Source organism: Apis dorsata, unplaced genomic scaffold (assembly GCF_000469605.1).
Source record: "Apis dorsata unplaced genomic scaffold, Apis dorsata 1.3 scaffold_123, whole genome shotgun sequence".
Classification (NCBI taxonomy): domain Eukaryota; kingdom Metazoa; phylum Arthropoda; class Insecta; order Hymenoptera; family Apidae; genus Apis; species Apis dorsata.
Window position 1 is genome coordinate 378490 of NW_006263416.1, and position 14480 is coordinate 392969.

The 14480-nt window shown below is 37.8% G+C and overlaps 1 protein-coding gene across 1 annotated transcript in view; it reads right to left on the minus strand.

The window, feature by feature from the left end:
- Window positions 1-11281, minus strand: part of LOC102681070 (nuclear receptor subfamily 1 group D member 2-like) — a 12599-nt gene extending 1318 nt beyond the window's left edge. Inside the window, exons 1-4 of the mRNA XM_006612757.2 lie at window positions 11091-11281; window positions 6215-6593; window positions 1317-1394; window positions 2-453 (exon numbers count right to left, since the gene is read on the minus strand). Of these exons, the coding sequence (XP_006612820.2) occupies window positions 2-453; window positions 1317-1394; window positions 6215-6367 (683 nt within the window). The 5' untranslated portion in view covers window positions 6368-6593; window positions 11091-11281. The remainder of the gene's footprint in view (window position 1; window positions 454-1316; window positions 1395-6214; window positions 6594-11090) is intronic.
- Window positions 11282-14480: the final 3199 nt, after the last annotated feature.

Sequence of the window (14480 nt, forward strand, 5' to 3'; positions counted from 1 at the left end):
GGCCGGTATATCCTGGGGCCTGAGCTCGTCCCTTTTCGGGAACCTGTCCTGATGGTGTTGATGGTGATGATGGTGGTAACTGTTCGCGGTAGTCGTGGTCGTTGTCACTATACCCACGACACCTGTCGCGTTCGTCGTGCCCGGGTTCTCGTTATTATTGTTGTTATTGTTCGCCACGTCCAACGAACCGAACGCCTTCTCGTACGCGGATTTCGGGTCCTTGATGAGGCGCGTTTGCGCCTGGTGAGACTGTTCCTGGAGGAGGCAGTGGATTTTGAACCAGTTCGAGCGGCGTCCGTAGCGAGAGCCCGACTTCGACATACCCACCATCAGACACTTCCTAAGCCTGCACGCCTTGCACGCGGTGCGGTTCTTCTTGTTGATCACGCAAACGCCGCCGTTCTTGCATTCGGAGATGCTGCCTAGATTGTTGTAAGTGCGCCCGAAGAACGACTGTGGAGCAGAGAAACGTTTTCGACGCGTGTTTCTTATATTGTGGTGGAATGTGTAATGTTTTTTTTTCTCTTTGTAGGAGAAGAGATATTAAATCGGGGAAATACTCGACGGGAAAGTATTATTTATGGGCCGTTATCCATATTAAAATGTTGAAAGCAGAGTTTAAAATTGAACGCAATTTTCATAGTCGAGGTGTTCAAAGCGTTTGGAGTATCTTGGAAAATATGAAGTAGAGATATCAAATTTTTTTCACTTCCAAAAAATTCACATCAAATTTCAAATTTATTATACTAGATTTGTATTTTTTTTTTTTTTTTAAAAAAAAAGTACTCGATCTATACCCGAGGCCGATTCGTTCCCAAGCTTCTCTACATTAATTCTCGAGAAGACCTTTGAAGGATAATCGAGTCGTACAGCTTAACAGAGAAAAGTATGCCGGGGAAGAAATCAACGTTGAAAAATTACACGTTCAAAGACGAACCGTATACAATCAATCGGTTTTTACTAAAACACGAATTTGAACTTTCCGTAAGAAACGTGAAACCAGAGACCCGTGGGTCAACACGGACGGTACAGTGCCCGGTAATTGTAACGTGAGGATGATGCACGCGTTTGCACGCTTAAGGCTACAATTTTATTTGCATTCGCATTCTGTATGCGCGTGTGTACACGTACCAAATGTGAAGGAGGAGGAAAGAGAGAAATAAAGGAAAGGGCCGAAGGATAGCGAAAGAGAGGGAAGAAGAAGAAGAAGAGAGAAAGACATATGGACACAAGATGCGAGAATATAAACGGCCATTGAATTTTTCCACCAGGGTCTGATGATCTAAAGAGAGCAAAGGGTTCGTCTGGATACTGACCTTGCAACCTTCGCACGTGAAGGCCCCGAAGTGAAAACCCGCGGCCGGCTCTCCGCAGACCCTGCAGAGCTGATTCATCTGCAACAAAAAGATGCGACATGTGGTTACGCTTCGGCTAAGAAACGCTTAGAATGCAGCGGTGATCAAGCTCGCGCAATATGTGCCAATCATGGAAGATGAAGTTTCTTCCTCGTCTCCAAAGATCTTAGTTTACCGGCGAGGAAGGGCGAGGAAGAGGAAGAAGAGGAGGAAAAGGAGGTGGAAAAACAGGAATAATTCCTCGTAACTTAGGCAAACGATACCGAATAAGAAACAAGTGCTCCTGCTGCTCGTGCCATTTATTTCACCGTTCAACTAACTCTCAATAGGACATTCCTTTTCTAAAAGAACCTTCGTGCCGATTGATTAAAAACTTGGCATGCGAGTGTTTGTCGTAAAAATTTCGAATCGTTGAGGAATCGATGTACGATTCTCAAGAGTTGAGAATCTTCGAGAATCGTCCACGAGTGGGGGGAAGGGATTGAGAGGTGTTCACGCACGAAAAGACGACAGGCAGTCAGAAGATGGAAAAAGGGGGATCTTTTCTTGCCTTCTCTCGAGAGGATGCAAGAAGAGGCGAGGATTCGGTTGCGAGACCGTGTTCCTATTAAAACCTAGTTAGCCAGCCATTGCTACGTGGTGCACAGGTTCGGTCGTGGCGATCCAACGAGAAAGGACGACCGACAAGGGAAAGGCGAAATCGTATCTGGCGAATGTGCACGCGTTTCGATCGTGTTTTGTAAAATGGAGTATTCTTGAAGTTTGTTGAAGTTATGGAGATTGAAAATCGAAAGAAATTACGTCACAGGTTTGTCGCATAAAATGATCGTGATAGAATGCAAAAGGAAAGGAAACGAAAAATAAAGTCGTGGAAAAATTGATTCCAACAATGATTCTATTAACGAAGGGTGTATCCATTTCTCGATTTCGAAATGGAAAGGAATATCATCAATAGAAGGGCGTTGAACGTCGAAATAATATTACATCAGCTCCACGTATGTATTCTCGAGTGAAGGAGAGAGAATCTGTCGATATAACCGAGGCCAAAGGTCCTCCACCAGTGGATGTTTCGAAATATTTTTAGAATTCGATTTTTTCTTCTCCTTTTAATCAACCAATCTCGTCCAATACACGTTTTCCTCGTCTCGTATAAGGCGTTTCAGAGGAGAATATCGTTTGACGTTTCGTTTGAAAGAATCTGATCGTCTTTTGCTCGGATACTGCGCAATTTGAGCGTGGAATGTAATGTGGTAATCGATTACACTTGGAAAGGTGTCTTGACGAACTGGACGAGGTGATCGATAGTAAACAAGGATTTAGAGGATCAGATTATGAAAGAAACTGACTGTTGCCTTGTGTTTACAATATTCTTGTGTTTACAATTCTCGAGTTTTTGTCATAAATAACGACTTTAAAGAGATAATACTATCGACTTGGATGGAAAATTACAAACGGTTATCGAAGGAGAGTCATACGCAAAGAAACAAGTTCAATTAAAAATATTCAAACTGCAAACAGATTTCAATCTTTAGTCAATAGACGTATCATTTTTTAAAAAGCATACTATATTGAGAAATCATCGTTCCTAAATCAACATTTTTTGTGTTATATTATATAAACATTTATCTAAAGATAAATTCACGTACAACCGATATATTTAGATTTACTGAAATAAAACTATACACATTTTCGTCAAATGAAGAAACGAAAGAAAATACGATATCTCGAATGAATCCTTTTAAAAATGCTTATAATCAAAAAGTCTCTGTATTCTATTCATTTCTAAAAGGAGTCACAATATCTTTCTACCATATTCTTTAGAAAAAAAGAAAAAAAAATTACGAAATTACCAAACCATCATAATACACCAATCTCCCGTAACACCAGCCAATAATCCAACTCTTCTCCCTCGATCTCCTTGCGCCAAGGATGAAAGTTCACTCCTTGGCCGCGTATCAAAAATGATTTCCCGTTTCACCGAGTCCGCGTATCTGGGTGAGACTGCGGCTTCTTGTGGGAAAGGCTTGCTGAAGCTTCTTTAAGGTAAAAAAGGTTAAACGTCCAACAGATGACGCGGCTGTGTCACCTCGCCTCTAATCCCTGCACACCAACGGAACTAAATAATGTTCTTCGTGTCCCTTGATGGGCTCTCTCCGTCCTCCATCTTCCCGACCACGTGTTGTTCACGCGACGACGAGGACACACGAATCCTTCTTTTCTTTCTCTCTCCCTCCCTCTTCGACGCGTTTCCACCATCCTCGACCCGCGCGATATTTCTTTTTTTCGAGCACTGTGTTCGAACCGCTTAATCGCACACCCGCATCCGTCTCATTAAGTAAGAGCGGCGAAGGTAATGCCGATGACGAATGGCAGTCGGAGGAAGAAATGAAAGTAGCGTGCCGGCCGGGGATATATATTTTTCCCCGCGTTACACGGCTGATGATTCGCCTTTACGCCGTGGCGCGCACGCGCGCTTCACGCCACTTTTTTCAAAGTGGCCGCCGCTGCTGGGAAATGCAACAGCGCTTTTTTTATTTCCTCCCTCTTCGCTCTATTTCTCGCGAAGATGAGGGAGGGGGAATTGAGGAAGTGAGAAAATAGACGGTGGATTTTTATCAGGTGTGAAGGTAGGAAGGAGGTCGAGGGTGATCTTGAAGCGGAGGAATTAATAGTTGGATTTGTAATTATTACGAGTTGCGAGAGATACATGGTTAAATCTATCGCGAAATTATTGTTTATTTCGAAGGTGAAAAGTGAAAATAATAATTTTAAAGTTTCTACAATTTGGCAAATTTGACTCTCTGAGACGAAAATAATATTTTTTAAAACAAATTGTTAAAGTAAAATAGAAAGCAATGGTATCATCGAAGAGTAAATGATTTAATTGTTAATATTGAATTTTAAGTATACTTGCAAGTATAAATATTTTATTATAAATTATTTTATTATAAAAATTATTATTCATATAATTTATTTCCATCTAATCAAATTTCTAATTAATAATTTGGTACTGTAGGTTGTATTTACTATAAGAATCATCGTTCGTTCAATTCATTTCCATTCTCCATCGAAGCTTTAAATAAGCAATAATTCTAAATTGTTCATAGAAATTTGATAACCTTCTGTATTTTAGGTTCAAATTATTTTTATGAAAAATTTATGATTTTTAATCTTTTACATATAAAAGATACATATGTATAATAAAAATTCTTGAATGAATATCTCGCTTTTTTATATATACTGCATTCCGATTTTTATTCGAATAATTTAAAGCCTTATTAATCAACAAAGAAGAGATGAAAGTCTACGATACAGTTTATCGTGGCACTTACATTGTTTTTTCGTGTCCATTCGTGTCAAATTGTAAAATTGAAATAAATTTTAATATTGCTTGATTTTTTTTTTAAATTCTTAAATTAAGCGTCTGTAAATCAATTCCAATGGAATAACATATGATTTTATAGTCAAAATTTAATCTCTGATTCCCTTTCGTAATTTCGTTTTTTACACAATTATCATTTTTATATTTAATTAAATTTTGATTTTCGATATTCAGTTATATATAATGTTATCATAATTTCACTGTTACCTGTCATTTTTATTCATAGAAAAAAAAAAATTCGAAACATCTATTTTAAATCATTTGAATTTTTACTATACATATGTGATCAGATGAAAAAAAAATTCATAAATGAATCTAGTAAACTACATATATTTTTTTTAAAAACGAATCTTACGCAGAACATGTTTTATTTATCAGTTTATAAATGTTACAATAGATTATAACAATTTAAATCAATAAATTGGACAAACCTGCTATATTACCTATCGCTAAATCCTCTCTTGTATTACTTTGCAAATATGAATTCAAATCAACTCCAGAACTATTTTAAGATCTATATATATAATCATAATCATATTCCTCATCTATAAAAAACAGTCTTGTTTTTCATTTAACTCGATCACCTGACGTGACTGTCATTTACATTTTGAATTGTTAAAGAATATAAAAAGGTCGACTTATATAAATCTGTATTCTTTTCATCTTCAGAGTTCTGATTAACTAACTAGCTGATTATTAAATCTCTAATTTACCTTGGATTTTCTACGTTAATTTCAATATGAACTATTCGAAAGTAAAACAGACAAAAGAAATGATACGCAATCCAAAGTTAATTATTTTATCCGATAAAATAAGAAAGACAAATTTAATGATAAAATTTAAGGAAAATGGGAAGATTAAATATTTGTAAAATAAAAATAAAAGGAAAGAGAAAACTCGTTAAAGAAAAGATAATAAAAAAGAGAAAAGGAATGAAATCCATTAATGAAGAATAATAAAAGAGGAAAGAGAAATATTAGAAATAATAAGAAAAGGAAAAATAGAAACGAAATCATTAATAGAAAAAAAGTGAGAGATGCATTAGTTTACGAATTATTTACAAAAGATAATAATATATTATATCAAGTATACAATGACCATTTATGAAAAATATTGAGATCAATTTTTGAAAGTTTTATTCTGAATTGGCATCTTAAAGAAAAGAAAAGCTCAATAAAAAAAAAAAGAATAATTGAAGAAAAACATGAAAAGATTTCTCACTTATAAAAAATATTCTCGAGAACAATATTCTCAATTCGTATCTAAAAAATTAAAAAAAGAAGAGAGAGAAAGAGAAAAGAAAGAAGAAATATTTAAAACTCATTAAAAAAAAAAGGAAAAAACAAAAGATACAGAAGAAAAAGAAAGAACAAAATTCGAAGAAAAATTAAGGGAAAAAGAGGAATCAAAAGAAATATAAGGGAGGGAAATTTAAAATAAAAAAAAAAAAATTAAAAATAACAAAGAAGAAACTCACCACGTCGGTGTTGGCCGCCGCGATCGTCGACGTAGGCGTCCACCACCCCGCGGTAGCGGATGTCGTACTTGTAATGACACCAACACCCGTAGCTACAGGGATGGATCCGCTCCCAGCCAATCCTGCCGAGCTCGACAAATCGCCCACGTCCATTCGATGTTCTTTAATCTCTCGATGCAAACCGTTCGCGCCGGTCCCTCGAGCCGTCTGTTCCGTGTTCGATGTCGCGACCCAACATTTTCGTGCGTGTCTTACAAGGTCCGATGTCGTCGGATATTTCTTTGGCCACCGCGGATTCTCACGATCCCCGGGGTAAACCCGGGATCACCGGGGTCCCTAAGCCGTGAACCTTTTATCTTCGTGGATACTGCGTCGTGAACTGTAACCACCGACGGGGAATTCGAATCGTTTATTATTATTCGTTTCGCCAGGCTTTAGTTTACTTTGTTTTGTTTATCGTCGTTTGTTTTGACCGTAGTGTGATTCGTGGTTTATGATTTATTGGCGGGTTTATGTAAGATTTATACGAGAGAGCATCGTGTGATTTGTTAAAATGGAGATCGAACAGAATTGTGAATTCAGAGTTGTGCGGATTTGTTATACAGAACGTATATCTCTCGTTACGATTGGATTGCATTGAATTGCATAGATCTGGATTTTTGTTAATGTAGCGTTAAGGAGGAAACGTAAGGAACGTGACGTCTCGTGATTCGAGTGAACGATGGAAGGATATTGTGTTAAATTGATTATGAGTAATTTGGATGCAGGCCAATTTTATCGTTTCTGCCAAATATTTAGATTAGATTTCGTTATTTGAGGATTTGCGAGGATTTAACTAGCGAGTGTTACACTGCTCTGTTTAACGTTAATTAAATGTATTTGTGTTCCTTATTGAAATGTCGGAAAGAAAAGCATACTTTTTCTGTGGGGATTGTTCGCGGACGAGGAGAAGAGTTTTTTGGTGAAAATAATTGAAAGAGTAAAGGAAACGTTATAATCAGGGACGTGATAATTAATTTCTCAACGGTTGGTTAATATTTTTACCACGACGATATAATACACGTGTTTAAATTTTTACTGTTATCCAATTAACCGGCTATCATATCTCACACTCCATTTTTTACAATTGTGAATTTCAGGAATATGGAAGAAAAAAGTGTCTTGAAAAAAACTCTTGAAAAAAAAGAAATCACAAAGTGTATGAACAAAAATGGACAAAGAAAAGTGAAGAAATTTAAAATATAAAATTATGCATCAACTTTCTTAAAATTCTAAAAAGTTATTTCATTGAAACTTTCAACGATCAACACAAACTATGTAAAAAAAGCAATAAAACGATAAAAACAATGAATATAAAAATTAAAATACATAAAATTGACAATGTTAATCTGTATCCCCCAATTTCCTCAAAAAAAATTCCTATCCCGAAATATTTCTCGTTCCTTCGAAAACGAAAACGGACAATAACATTCCATCAATTGCACGACACGATAAGAATAAAAATATAAAACGATTAAAAAGCCAATGTTATCCCATCCATTTTCCAATTCTCGCAAAAATTATACAAAGAGGAATTGCGTATCAAGTTCCCAAAAAACCTTGATCAGAATATTCCCCATTCCTTCGAAAACGAAAACAGATAAAATTCCATCGGCGTGCCAAGCTTCCGGCGATCAACAGAACCGAGGTCCGCCATTTCTTGCTGGAACCTCTTCGAGATAACATGTCGTGTTTACAGCGGTGTAACGCCATTACCATGTTAAGAAGCCCGCCTCGCAACAGACGCATAAATACGATCGCTAATTACGGCGCTGTCCACGTATTAATTTCATCCGTGCGCGGAGACCGAATCCCATATGTACGCGACGCGTGTAAGGGTACACGCGCTTCCGATTAACCAGATTTCAAATCCCCCGGATGAATTCAAACGGGAAGGGAATACCCCCTTTTGCCACCAACTTTTGCCGCGAATTTCTTTCGAACGGCTCGTAATTTCACGCTAAAAGATAGCGACGCTCCTCGAGAAGAAACGATACGCCGGAAGCTGTTATTGGTGCCTCTCGAACGCTCGAATTGCCAAGAAGTATTCCATAATTTCATACGAAACATCGTATTTAAAAATTATATACGGATATATATATATATATATATAGAGTTTTATCGTGTAATATTATTTTATAGAAATATATTTAAATTCTTATTAAATGAATTATTATATTTAATTAATCGTAAAAAAGGTGATATAAATGAGGAAATAATGAAACAAATAAGAAATTTGAAAAATCCGATTATCGAAAACTTCAATTTATACAATTCCAGTGACAAATGGGATCCTTATCTCCTAATGGATACAACGATACGTATAAAAAAAATATGTTGTATCGCGAAACGCATATATAGAATTTTAATTAAACTGCTCGAAGATTGATTTCTGGTTGTCGTTGATCGACGCGATCCGGTCGAGGAAGTACGAAGAAAGTTCGAAATGATGCATGGATCGGGAAGCAAACGTTTCGTTATTTTTTTTTTCTTTTCTATATATATATGTATATATACATTTCTTTATTTCTTCTTCCACTTTTAGCGATTCAGAAAAATAATCTCTGCAAGATATCGAATCGATCGAACGAGTAAACATCGCGGAACGATGCCGGATAAATTTTATCGCGGTACGTCTTCCTTAAATAATGACAAATTAATTAACGTGCCGTATCGCGCCGCGGAAGACCGGTTTAACATCGGGTGTATCGTCGCCTCCACACTGGATATTATAAATCCACGGTTTCTACGGTCTAACGTTCCCGTTTACCGCGGAAAATATAACGCGGCGAAATGAATTTCCACGATCGTGAACGCGCACCGGTCAGAAAATTGTAATATTATTTCAATATAACGGACGGATCTCGTCGAAGGAAGCTCAACGAGTTGGCAAATGGGGTTGTAACGACAAGGCGATAATTGATCCGATCGTTAAATCGCGAAATTCATGATCCCTTGCGGATAAAGTTCATCAAATCATGGTTGATTTGCTTTTTCCGTCAAGAAGAGAATTTAAAAATCGACCCTTAACTAAATATAGATACTATTGGAATATTTTGGAGAGAAAATGATTGTACAATTTTTATTGTATAAAATGTAGAATAAAATTAATTTTTTGTGATGAAAAATGAAGTTGAACGATATTGAAGATGAAAATTGAGATTCTAAAATTCTAAAATTTATCCAAATCTAAATGATTGTAAATAAATGTGATGTGATCTTAGAAATTCGAAACGATGAGTATTAAATTTTGAAATTTCATTTACAAGAAACGCGACAAACGAATTTTTAATACCTCCACGTCGTTAATTAATATCCACGTCAGTTTAAATATCTTGCATCGAACAAACTTGAAAATTCGCATCCACGTTTGAGCAATGTTGTAATTCAAATTAACGAAAGATGTTTCTCACTGAGAACCCGTTTTCACGGAATTGTGCATTGAGCATTGAATCATAGAGAATGAGCGAGGAGTAAGAAAAGGCCGAACACAAGCAACGCGCGCGATTTGCCAGCGAATATTTTTCAAAGATGATTCCCCGCGGGATCGGGCGAGTGCAGAGAGGCTTTTGCAACGTTACCACGAGCGCAACAAGTTTGCAGTCCTTGAAATAATCGCTCTTTTACCCGCACAAGCGTTACCGCGTGTATGCAAACGTAATACATCGCGTCACTCTTTAGAAGACCGCCTGGCAAGCTGGATTAGCAGCATCGCACAATCCGTGTCCGAGATGGGACTAAAAACGACCATACCTCGTCGACACCGAGCTATTCCGATTATTCAAACCTCTGGACACCTCTGTACGTGTTCGTCGCGAGGAACGCGAATTGGAATTTAACTTTTTTTTAAAAAAAAGAAAGAAAAACTAATCGCGATACAATATTAATATTTCTCAACAATTATTGAAAGAATCGAAAAATTTGTTATATATTTAAATTTCAAGTAAGTACTTTTCGAAACGTTCGTTTGAGATTACAGCAAGAATTTTTTGTAAATTTATTTTACAGAAAGATTTAAAAAGAAAAAAAAAAAAAGAAATGTCATAGATCAACGAATCTAGTTAGACGATCGACAGGTACAACAACGTCGAAATTGTCAAAATCGAAAAAGGAAACGTGTATGTATACTGTAAAGCTAAGTAATGTGCTACGGATGAACGATTCGCACGATTATCTTTTTCGACTTTCTCAAGCTGTCACGCATCATTAATATCCTAATTGTCCGTCAACTTTTTCACCCTGGCTTGATCATCGGTATACGTACAACGTAACAATAATAACAACAATGATTGAAAGGTGAAACATTCGCGTGAAAAGTATCGCTCGTGGTGTATCCTTTTCTCCTACTCTCTCCTACTCTAACCTCCTCTTTTTCGGGCGATTCCCCATCTTTTTTTCGATCTTTTCTCTTCCTTCCTTTCTTCCTCTTCCTCTTCTCCTTTCTTTCTTTTTTTTTTTTTTTCTATCGCGAGCATCACGATTGCTGCCAGCCTTGTGGCAGCCAATGAGTGACGAGCGGCTGCAACTTTAATGAACCGGTTGTGAGCGGCACGTCACACGGATATCATGGCACCGACTGCAGACAGTTGAAATTGTTGTGCCCGGGCGTCGTGACAAATTAATCGTCGAATCGGCGAGGAAGGGAAGAAAGAGAAGAAGAGAGGCGGAGAATTGATTTTTCGTCCAAACCAAAGACTTTACACGCACAATCTTTTCTAATTGAACTCTAAGCAACCGATTCCTCGAAAAATCCTTTGAATTTTGCGAATACAATACGACGACGCTGTGAACAAGATCACTATAGGATAATATTATAAATAAAAACTGATATTTTTACCATTCGATTTGCGAGAAGGCAAACTGCGTTAGATTCACGCGAACCACCACAGCTGTTACAGTCCACCACAGGCCATTAATTTCGTAAGAACGTTTATGTTTCAAATTCCACTCTCCCTATAAGTAGAATCTTCCCCTCGTCATCGGGCATTTTTCTCGATACACAATCCGCGCGTTCACAATCACCACAAGTCACCGCTCAAATCCTCCTCGAATCCGTATCCGACAATCTCTTCCATACTCGTTCACCAATCCTCGAACACGTTAAACACGTACCGTAACCATAGATACCGAATCTCACACAATTATTCCGATATACTTCCTTCCTTCCACTTCGTCTCGACATGTGAAAATCAACCGCGCCTCGGGTCTTTTCGCGCACAATCCTCGACCACCGTCCCCATGGCCGCTGCGTTCAACCGTGTATATACCACACTCGCGTGTCCTTCTTCAAAATTCCTTATTATATAAACTCGAAAAACTCGATGGTTCCTCAAAATCACGGTGGATTTCGGTGGAGGAGGGTCGAGCGTTGGTCGGGAGCGGCGCCCACTCGGAATCCGCTCGCGAGGAACGAGGCGAGACGTCGCGAGACGACTCGGGAGCGGCGGAGGAAGAAGGCACGGCGGCGGGAACGTGGTTAAAATCGAGCAAAGGGAGGCGCGAAAAATGTGGAAACCGCCAGGGAACGGGTGGAAGACGCCGGACGTCGTTGAGCTCCGGTTGTGCGAATGAAGAATGGAAGGGAGAAAGAAGGAGGAAGCGTGGGACAAAACGGGACGAAGAAGAAGAGGACGGAGTCGTGGCTGGACCACCGGCCGGCTCGGGGCGTGCGCTCGTGTAGCACGTGGCCGCGAGACTGAATATCCCCTACCTTGGCCACCTTCGTCAGTCCGTTTGTCCGCCTCGTCCTTATCTTACCTAGTCGACCGAGAAAGACTACCGCGGCCTTCTCTCGTTCTCTCTCCTCCCACCACTAGCCTCTACCCTCTCCTTCTCGATGATCTTGGTGTTCTTCTTCTTCTTCCTCTTCTTCTTCTTCTTCTTCTTCCACTTCTTCTTCTTCTTCTTCTTCTTCTTCTTCTTCCACTTCCTATGCAGCCTCCTCCTTCGAAGCCTCCTCTTCTTCCTCTTCTTTCTCCCCTTTCGCACGATCTTTCCGCTTCTTGTTTCTCCTCTTCTCGAAGTTCCTTCGAGTAGTTCTGTTGTTCCTAGTTCTTCCTCCTCCTACTTGGTCCTCTGATGTTGTTGCTTCTCCTCTCGGCTCTGATCTCGCGAGCTTGTCGATCTCTCCCCGTGCTGCATCCATCTCCACCGAGAGTGGATCCTGTGTACGCTGTGTATACGTGCGTATACGTGTGAGTATCTCGCGGCCGATAGGAGGAATCGCTCGAGCCGCTTTTCGCGCCGGTAAGACCGCGCGGGTGGAACGATTTGCTGGATTTATCGTTGGGGGAGGGAATGGAGGTGATGGAGGAGAGATTTAGAAAGTTTCGGGGATAAAATGAGATGAATTATTATTTGGTTTATCAGATCGAGAAGTTATAATTTAACGAAAACTGTATTTCGTTGTTTTAGTATCTAATAAGTTGTGCTTTGCAACGTTTCTTTTAAATTATTTTTCTCCGACAAATTGTAAGATAGTTGTAAAATTCTTTCAAATAAATTATTCTTAAGCAATAAACCTTTGTCGATAAAATTAATTAGATAAGCGAACCTTGTCAGTTTAATTTTTATTTATCTCGTACCTTTTTATCTAAATCCCAATCGATTCCCTAATAATTATAACAAAATCAACGGCCGATAAAATAGCTGAAATATCTTTTCTCGGAACTTCTTTACACACGGAGAGATAACTATCTACATATTTTTTTAATGAACCGCAATTTTCCTGTTCTTCGAAGCATGTACAATTTGCGTAAATATAACAGTTTTTCGCCTAATAAAATTCGCAATAATTTGCGTAAAATGTAACAGTTGCTCGCCTAAGAAATATAATCGAAGAAAATGTTATGTATGCAACGATAGAAGATAGTAATTATCTTCAATCGTGATTGGAAAACTTTCGATGGATCGCGCGATTTATTAAGATAATTAAAAAATTATTTTCTTAAAAATTTTAGCTGTATGTAATCGTAGATACGATAAACTTGATTGTAGAAGATGTAAATATATTTACACGTAAGTATGTAAGCGTATGTAAATTAACATCAATACTTATTTAAAGTTTTATATTTTAATATACGTAATAATATGTTTTCGAACGATATGAAAATTAATTATGCGAGCTATTTATATTTTATGCTAAAAAAAAGTTTTATAGTGACTCTTAATACATACGATCAAAGATATGGGGGAGACTTCAATGCTCGCATAAGAAAGTCGCTTTCAATACGGGCTTATTAGTAACATTGTAACAATCTTATGTATTTATTAATAAAATAATAATATCAATGTTAGATAGAATTAAATGATAGTATTTTTATTACAATTAATTTCTTTCTAGATTCTATGGAATTTGTTATTTTCAATGGAAACAATGATATCAAGTTAAACATTTTGCAATTAATAACGATAAAATAAATAAAATTGATTTTTTCTATCTTACAATATCATTTGATTCGAATTTATAAAAATGCAATCAGTTTTACGTGTCCGTTGTTGCAATTGTTATTATACGGACGATAGAGATTTATTTATCTCTGTTTGTTACAATGTGAAATAATTGCATCCGGGGAAAAACAGACTGACAGTCGATCGAATAATAACAATTAAAGTTCGAGCGATTCGTCGATTAATTACGTATCATGATGCGATAGTATAAAAATCGTATTGATCTTTACATAACCACGTCAAGAGTGATTATTGTCGTAAAACATGAACGATCACGTTTAATGGCGCACTTACGTTGAATCACTCTTTGGAAACCGTGATCGGTGCAATAAAAATCCTGATGTCGTGCGAGAAGTGCGCCTTTTGTTGAGCGAAGTCCGGTCGAGGGAGATCCGCGAATGTATTTCAATTACACCCATCCTTGCTATTCCCCTGCCAACTCATTTGAAACGAGACAAATGGTATATCATGGTATCACAGTTGAATGGAATAAACCAGAAGAAGGCAACGTCGTTCGAAGTGGGAGGCGCCCGATCAGCAACCAATAGAAAGAGCCGCCACCCACGAAGCTATAAAAATTAATTTATCACTGGGATCGCCGCCTACGCCATTGCTCCATTCGTGGACCCATGATTCGGCAGCATCCCGCGAGATAGCGCTATCTGTCGGGTCTTCACTAGTGGTATATTAATTTAAATTTTTTTCTTTTTGAATTGTAATTAAGATGATTGAATTGTATTTTTTTGCTTTGATCATTATAGATTCGTTTTTTATAATT